The 8,784-nt window shown below is 35.9% G+C and overlaps 1 protein-coding gene across 1 annotated transcript; it reads left to right on the top strand.

Moving 5' to 3' along the window:
* Positions 1 to 838: 838 nt before the first annotated feature.
* Positions 839 to 8,780, top strand: LOC136820017 (protein FAM151B-like). The gene is made up of 4 exons (XM_067076259.1): positions 839 to 991; positions 4,417 to 4,636; positions 5,719 to 5,819; positions 6,521 to 8,780. The coding sequence occupies exons 3-4, from the start codon at positions 5,726 to 5,728 to the stop codon at positions 7,624 to 7,626; spliced, it is 1,200 nt and encodes a 399-aa protein (XP_066932360.1). The 5' UTR covers positions 839 to 991; positions 4,417 to 4,636; positions 5,719 to 5,725; the 3' UTR covers positions 7,627 to 8,780.
* The last annotated feature ends 4 nt before the right edge of the window (positions 8,781 to 8,784 follow it).

The raw sequence follows: 8,784 nt of genomic DNA, 5'->3' as shown, positions 1-8,784 counted from the left end.
TAGTTTTCCGTCCCTTTTTTGTTACTACTCAATTTCTGTTTCTTTTAAAAAGGTTACTCAGGTGGGTTTGAAATCATTATTATGGTCTTTTGTTCGGTTGACTGAGTGTGAATTTAGTTTAATCCCTAAAAAAAATATGTACTTTAAAAGATAGTTACAAAGGTATGTCCAAAAAAATCCTCATAGGTTATGCCATTTTTTCTGATCTAACTTCGTAGACTTTTTTATCGTGGCGCGACTTGTTATACGGAAATATTTGGATAGAGAGGACGTTGGTTTTCCACCGGTTTCGGAATTGTTAACTTGAACAGTTTTAAACATCTTTAATTTTCCAAGAACCTTTCTTTTCCCTATCAACCCCTAAATCACAAGATGTCAAGTAAAATAATTTAAGACGTTGAATGGGCTCTTCCAGAAGTCTCTTCTTTGGAAATTTACCACCCCCCCCCCCCGGATATTGTGACTTTTGACCCCCGGACAGCTGTTTAACCCCCCGGACAAGCATCAGTTGTTTGATCCCCTGGACATCCAAAATCACCCTCAAACAGAACAAAGCTACCCAAAATAGAGCAAGTTTAACGCCTGGAAAAGGCAAATTTTGTAGATTTTTTACTATCCCCCCCCCCGGACACTATATCCTCCAACCCCTATGAACGAACATTTTCTGGAAGAGCCCAATGAACCGATACGATTATAGACATTTAACGTAAACGAAAGATTCCTCCGGTAAACTTGATCCCAATCTCTTTGTTAACCTCTTTTAAATCTACCACGGACTGTTTTGCCTTCCTGATCTTCTTTTTCTCTCTTTTAGAGAAAACATTTGAAAATATTAATAAATGACTGTGATTGAATCTTACAAACAATAAAATTAGAAGAAAAACATCATGATGTGACTGGCCATCATTTAACCACGACGGAAAAGAAGACGTCAAATCACCAAACTGCATACGAAAATTATTCTTCATCTATAAAGAATGTTGTATATTCGGTGAGAAACGTTCGTCTTTTCTTTTATTAGCTATCTGCCCCAGATATTCCTTTCACATCTGGAACACATGTTTTCTTAAACATAACGCTTATAAGCATACAAAGATTGGGATTTTGGGCTTGGAAACAATAGTCAGTTTTCATACAGTTCCCCTCTAAAATAAAATGAAAATAGACTAGAATAGAATCAAGAAAGATTAGGGCAATGGAAGAAGTTTCTAAAAATTCACCTTGGTAAGATGAGCTTTTTTAAATTTTGAGCGCTTTTAAGGGTTAAAAATAAAGTGAAATTGTCTCTAAAATAGTTTATGTTCGAAGCATTTTTTCAATCAAAATATTTTGTTGCTCTTACAACATAGACAAAGGTTGATATGGCTTGTACTAAGCGACCATTTTTTTGTTTACATTTCCTTGTCAATTTAGTTGTTTTAAGTTTACTTGTATGGGAAATGACGAAATTTTATGTCAGGGAAATTCAATTGACCTCACTGAGGGACCACTTACATATCGATGTTTCCCACGACTAACGTTTAAATTTACGCGAGGGGTGGGGGTGTCAGAGGTAATGACGCTATGATAATCGATCAAAACATCGATTCTCGGAGTTGATTGAATTTTAATTTTTCTAACAAGCCAGATAGTTTTTGATTTTGTAAACTCCTCTCGTTCTACACATAGTTTTATCGTCTGTTTTTCTATGTCGGAGTCTTGGACTAAGCGTCATTTTGATGTTAGTCTTGGGAGAAATCGATATATGGGTGTTCCCTAAATACAACGATTTTTTTTCGCTAAAGACACACCCCTGTTTAAGTGACCATGTGACAGGTGACAGGTGACAGGTGACGTACGTTAGAAATAAAATGTTTAACCCTATCAATCCCAAGGCAACGCATGGCAGTCCCCAGAGGGCCCTTTCTTTGACGGCCTATATCTCCAGAACGAAGAAAATTCCAAACCTTTTGAAGAAAATAGGCTGGTTTTGAGTCACTCCTTTCCATTCAGTGTTGTCATGTTAAAGCTAGAAGCCGATTTGAAAATTCTTAATTTTTTTTCAAAAGTTGCAAAGCTTTGGGGCTGTAAGGGTTAGAAATCAATAAGCTTTACAGCCTAATAGGATATTCTAAACATTAATTTGTCTTTTTCAGTTAGAATGAGATGCGGGACTGTGACACGGGTATGGAATAGATTGAGCATTCTAACATCCATGTATATTTAAACGTTTTTTTATATGAGCAACCAGGCTGCTTAGACCCGAGGACTCAAATTAGCTTTAGAAGCCTTTTGATATTCTAACCATGGCAAACGATAGCCCTTGACTAAATAAGTATAGGGTTTTCGAAGCAAATTTTTCAGAAAGTGAGCTAGACTATGCTCTGGAATGCTACACAACCCTGTCGACATGACCCAAAAATTATAGTTGCTTATAAAAATGAATACACGTAAAAGAAGTCTAGAAAAGGGGAAATGATTCGATTATTGATGAAGTGACTCGGTTTGTTCTAATTTTTCTGATATCCTCCTAATCCTATGTAACGATTACTTGTTAATTTGAATATGCGCCTTGCCCCAATTCGGTAGATATTGTAAACATAGATGTCTAGTTAGGAGTGTTAATATTTTATCTCCTGTCTTATATTTACACTTTACGGGGCTTTTCATGTACCCTCTATACAGAACGCGTCAAACTCCTTTCTTGAATCACAAAAGTGAAGTCCAACGTTGCGAAGTCTCTATACTCGATTTTAATCTGTTTCGTGTCAGGGCATGTTTAACCGCATGAGAAAGTTCTACTTCTCGTCTAGTGTTTCATTTTCAAAACAAAGTTAAAACGCATTCGTAGATTTTTGGACTTACCTCCGGGTACCCCGGTGGAGATTCTATAAATTAACCCATGTCCGTTCGTCTGTTCGTTCGTCCGTCCGTCCGTCCGTCCGTCCGTCCGTCCGTCCGTCCGTCTGTTACCAGCTTTTCTCAGGATTGGCTCATTAGTTTTTTCTGATTTTTTTGCACAATGATGCAAAATCGCAATGCCCAGAAACGTGACGGAGCCCGATTTTTGAGAAGAAAAAAATTTATTTGGGCAAAATTTGGGCCAAAAAAAACTACCTAAAAATAGGGTTTTTTTGGACTTTGTGCAAAATCCTGTCATTACTTTTTTCTGATTTTTTGTACAAAGATGGAGGCAAGATTATCTAAAGAATGGCTGAAGTGGTTTTTCCCGGAAAAATTCTTATTCGCCTTTAAAAAACGGATTTTCGTATTTTTGGGGGAAATTCCCTTTAACCAAATAAGAAAATATAGCTTTTCTCAATGTTGACTCGTTATTTTTTTCTGATTTTTTGCACAACGATGCAAAATGGCAATGCCTAAAATGTGTCGGAGCCCGATTTTCGAAAAAAAAATATATTTGGGCAAATTTGGGCCAAAAACTGCCTAAAAATAGGGTTTTTTGGACTTTGTGCAAAATCCTGTCATTACTTTTTTCTGATTTCTTGTACAAAGATGGAGGGCAAGATTCTCTAAAGAATGGCTGAAGTGGTTTTTCCCGGAAAATTCTTATTCGCCTTAAAAGATGGATTTTCGTATTTTTAGGAAATTCCCTTTAACCAAATAAGAAAATATAGCTTTTCTCAATGTTGACTCATAATTTTTTTCGGATTTTTTGCACAATGATGCAAAATGGCAATGCCCAAAATGTGAAGGAGCCAGATTTTTAAGGAAAATCTTTTTGGGCAAATTTGGGCCAAAAACAGCTTAAAAAGTTTTTTGGGCCTGAATGGTTTAAGTGATTTTCGTATTTGGGGAAATTCCTTTTTACCATTTTACATTATTCAACACACAAGCTTTATTTTTCCATTCTGAATTTTTGTACAATTATTGTCACTTTTTTCTTATTTTCATCTGATGTTAATCATTAGGTAGGTCCATTCAGCATGTTGTTGCTTGTATTTTTAAACTGTTACAGGCACGACGCAACGGGTACGGCAGTTACGGTGGCCGCCGTACCAGATTTTCAAAAAAAACCCGAGATTTTCCTCTTCGTCGGTAAAATCGCTATAAAATCACTTAAATTTCCTCATTCTCCGTACCAGATATAAAAGGCTTTCGTCGTGCCTGTGTTAGTAATTATTATCCGCAAAACACAAAAAGGAATGAATGCGTGGTACATTTTCGGTCGGTTGGGGTTGTGAAATTTGTCGTTCTTTTTTAATGTTGCCAAGTAGGCACTTTCTCGCCCTCTTAAGTCAAATTTGGATGCTCCGAAAAATAAAAAATGCTGATCAGAAAATCCCCGGAAATTTTTTGGATGACCTTTTATACAAAGTTGTGAAATATTATAAAATACGCACAAGGAAACCTGTTTATTGCAACCGGCATTTCTATATGATGATTATGGCGTTATTTTTTTCATTTTGTTTATTTTAGTGTTGACACGCTATGTTTATATTGTCAAGGGGAAACATATTGATGCTTCGAACAACAATACAAAAGAAGGGAAGATAAACAACATGTGACCACTAGCAAGATAGTATGAACTCATTTGAAGGTACATTCAAATTGTTACACTCTATTCCTCAACATCACAAGACATCAACAAAGTGAGAAAACTTAAGTAAAAAAAGCCGAGAAATTCATCAATTTAAAGGTTAGTAAGAGCATCAATTTTATTCAAAATAACTTTAATCCTAAAGGCTGGTATCCACTTTCGCGCGAAATTGGCGACAGTTATTTTCTCAACCTTTTTTGCCTAAAGAAAAGATTACGTCATAAAATAGTTTCGCGCCAACAAAAAAAAAGTCGAAGGAAGTTCAAATTTTTTCAACCGTACATCAATTTTCACCAGTTGCAATTGCCTTATTTTTCTACCGACAATGACCTTACAAAAACGTTCAAAATGTTTCGCCCTTTTCGCGCGAAAGTGGAGACCGGCCTTAAGACTGAAGTCTATGGTAATAAGATGTGCTAAAATACCTCTAAAGTGGAGCCAAAACTGAGGAAATTATATAAATGATATTTGTATTGAAGCTCCTTTTCCTTGCATAAACCGGTTGCAATTATTAGCGAAAGAAATTCCTTGTGTAGTAGAATATTACTTGATGATGAAAAATGGAATGTCCGTATGGAAATTGGCCATAGAACCTTGGTAATGCATAAATGGAAATGCCCCCCCCCCCCCCAGCGGTTTGCGTGATTACGTGAATGGGCATTTTCGGTTGCGTGAATGCGTGAATTGAAAAAACTTGCGTGAACGTGAAAATGCACTTTTTGATTGCGTGAAAGCGTGAATCTGGGCTATCTTGTGCGTGAATACGTGAATTTTCGCTTTTTTCCACCGATTATATGCAGTTTTCCCGATTTTCCAACGTTTCCCCGATTTTTCCCGAAAAAATTCCGGTTTCTGAAAAATCGGGTTATTGCGTGAAACTCCAGGAAAATTTGCGTGAATGCGTGAATTTCGAAAAAAAATTGCGTGATTGCGTGAATTGAGGGTCCGCTGGGGGGGCCTCATAAATGGGCGGTGTAGTACCCCTTTGTCATTGAGATATTATAATTCAATTTTATTGCACATATACCTCTAGCAGCGTTTTTATTACTCGCAACCCTGTGAAAGACAAAGGGCCACATAGGGTAATTAAGAATAAATTGAAATCTGAGAACCAACCCGCTGTGATTTCGGTATGATATTCGCTCTCGCTGTATGATATCTTTCTACACAATATCTTTCAGATTAATCATGCATGCTATGCAGCAATACAGACAACGCCAACGTAGGCGAAAACTGATCATTGCTGGTTCAGTGTTCGTTGTTTTGGTTACCGCTATCGCTTGTAAGATTTCGTGATTTCTTTTTTTTGTTATTGTAGGCTGCATTTAAAACATAGACTAACAAGCGTCTGCCATTCCTTGGACACAGGAACGCGGGAAATAGTGCTTATAAAGAGTTCTTTTCCATTTTGAAGTGAAATCCCCTCCTTTGAAGAGTATCTTTTAATTAGTTCTTTTAAGAGTTTTGTTTGTTCATTTTGATAAGGAATCTCTTATTCCTGTAGCTAGTGAAAATTTCCGGCCCCAATTACTATATCTACTTTTTAAATAATCTGGTTTTTACAAAAATACTATCAGATTTTATTTTCAAACAAGGAAAAACCATTCATTTACAAGATCTTTCGTTCATATCTTGAACATTATTTAGTGTCTAGAATAGAAAAAATAACAGATCAGTCAAATACAGTAATAGGATAAAATCAAAAAAGAGAGAGCTATGTAGAGGAATAAGAGATTCGTTATCAATGAACAAACAAAACTCAAAATAATTCTAGAACATCCCTTTCTCACAGACCCAGTAGGATTTTACAACCAGTGGGGATAAAAATCACGGACTCAAACTCGATGGGGATTGACATTTCCATAGTTTTTATGGGGATTTCAATTCAAAGGGGGACTATAAAGTCAAAAGTAGTGTTGATTTTAACCACGAAGTCATCAAATGATCTTGTCTGAAAATTTTATTTTTATTATTTCTTCTTAGGCATTGTTGCTGCTGCTGCAAAGAAATCCGATAACAGTAAATACGCTGATAAATACGTTGCCAAGTACAATAAATCCGATTCGGATTGGTACGATAAATATGCTAAAAAGTGGGTAGATAAATACGCTCCTTCTACAACTGCTAAACCGACAACTCAAGAACCAACAACTAAAACTGAAGAAGCATCTACAACCATGGAGTCGACAACAAAATATTCAACACCAGATTATAATGGACACACTACAAATGGTAATAAAGCTGGATCAGCAATCAAAGGACTCTTAAAACATTTTGGATTGAAAGATGCTGCTGATGTCACATGGGCACATGCTGTTAACAGCCAAGAAGAGTTAGATACTGCATTAGGAGATGAAAAAATCATGATGCTTGAAGCTGATGTTGTGATGGACCCTGTCAGAAATATCCCCATAATGGCACATCCACCTGCAAACAGTAGTGATCTAACATTAGAGCAATTCTTAACTCATTCACTCAAACACTCTGAGGAAAAAGGTATCAAATTAGATTTCAAACAGGATGAAGCTCTAAATGCTTCAATTGCTGTCATGCAAAAAGCATTCAAGGCACGAGAAACTCCTTTACCACCTATCATTCTGAATGCTGATATCTTGGTTGGACCAAATAGTAATGAGAATCAGACAACACCAGTCAGTCCAGACCTCTTCTTCACAGCTCTGGCTCCATTCAAAACTACAATCCTCTCACCAGGATGGACCACTAAATTCATTGGCAATGCATCTGAAGGCTACAATAATACTGATGCAAATGAAATGACCAAGCTTATCCAACAAAATATCGTCCAACAAGATCTGACATTCCCAGTGAGAGCATCTTTGGTTGCTTTGAACCCAAAACCAATGCACCTATTATTGAATCAAATGCAGGATAAAGTATCACTGACCGTTTGGACAGCCAAGAATGATACTTATGATCCAGAAGACCTTGGATTCTTACGCTTGTATGCTAAGAAAGTTTTCTTTGATTTACCTGCAGATGAAGTAGAAGCAATTAAGAAAGCAAGTTTTGTCAACAAAATCCCTAAAGGGTTGATTCCAGACATTGGAAATGACAACATACCATTTTAAAAATAACAATACTTTCAAGTTGATGACAGAAACAAATTTTCATGAAATTTCATGAAAGATAACTTTGTTAATAAGAAAACATCCCTGTCTCACAGCCCCGGTAGAAATTTTTTCCTCAGTGGGGACAAAAACTCTTATTGAAATCCCAATGGGGATAGAAATTCTATTGTTTCAAGGTTAAAAAATCCAGTGGGGCTGGGGTCCCAGCGGGTTTGTGACACAGGGGTGTAAGAAAATAACAAAGTACACTCGAAGGCAAAATCACCTTTGCCATAACAAGTTGATTCAATGTGTATTGAGATAATTAAAATAACAATTTAAATTACTGTAGTATCGTATTTAATTTCTCCAATTTGATGCGTCCTTTAATTAATGCGAAGAACTGAGCTTCCTTTTTTCAGACAAGTAAATTCTCTTCATTGTCTTACAAAATAGACTTTTTAAAAGTATCCTATTTAGAGTACTTGTCTTTTGTTTTAGTTCGAAGTTATCCTTTTTTTCTCTAATCAATATTACGGTACAAAAGCTTACACTCTGATGTTTTATAATTTACTTGATCTCTCGTTACCAGTTACCAGCCTCCCAAAACTAAAATTTGACTGCATTAAATTATAACAGTTGCAGTACTTTTATATTTCTTCTTTAAAGTTTTTACAGTGTACAGTTGACGGGTTGACGCTCTATAATTCGACGTTGTATTATTCGATACACTGCGCCAGTATTTGATAATATTGAAAGCCATCGTCGCCAAGAAACTCTCCTAGACTTATTCGATGAAAAGCCAATTCCCATTGAAAATCAAATTAGAGAGCGTCAACTGTAATAGTTTTGTGTATACGATTAAGATTCGAGGATATTTGTATAAAAATTGAGAGGCGAAGTCTAAGAATAACATACCCCGCAACATACTAATAGTTTTTGAAGACCCCGCCTCCCTCTACGAAAAATCTCTCTTTGTCAAATTTTCTCATTCAGGAAAAGATAAGGGGTAATATATGAATTTTTTTATAATTTCTCATTGGATTTGTTTAACTTTATACACAAATTTCCTCCAAGGTAATTTTTAAGAAATTTTAATTTAATATCAGTTAATATACCTTTTTATAAATTCTAGAATTAATTTTTATTCAAAATAAATATGATTGACATCCAAACACC

Source organism: Clytia hemisphaerica, unplaced genomic scaffold (assembly GCF_902728285.1).
Source record: "Clytia hemisphaerica strain Z4C2 unplaced genomic scaffold, Clytia hemisphaerica genome assembly, whole genome shotgun sequence".
Classification (NCBI taxonomy): domain Eukaryota; kingdom Metazoa; phylum Cnidaria; class Hydrozoa; order Leptothecata; family Clytiidae; genus Clytia; species Clytia hemisphaerica.
Note: the sequence above shows the minus strand (reverse complement) of the source record. Positions and strands in the feature narration are given on the sequence as shown.

What these genes read in the sequence shown, in the direction of transcription:
- LOC136820017 (XM_067076259.1), top strand. Translation starts at nt 5,726, where the DNA reads ATGCATGCTATGCAGCAATACAGACAACGCCAACGTAGGCGAAAACTG. An exon ending in TTTGGTTACCGCTATCGCTT is followed by an intron (nt 5,820 to 6,520) that starts GTAAGATTTCGT and finishes ATTTCTTCTTAG; the next exon opens with GCATTGTTGCTGCTGCTGCA.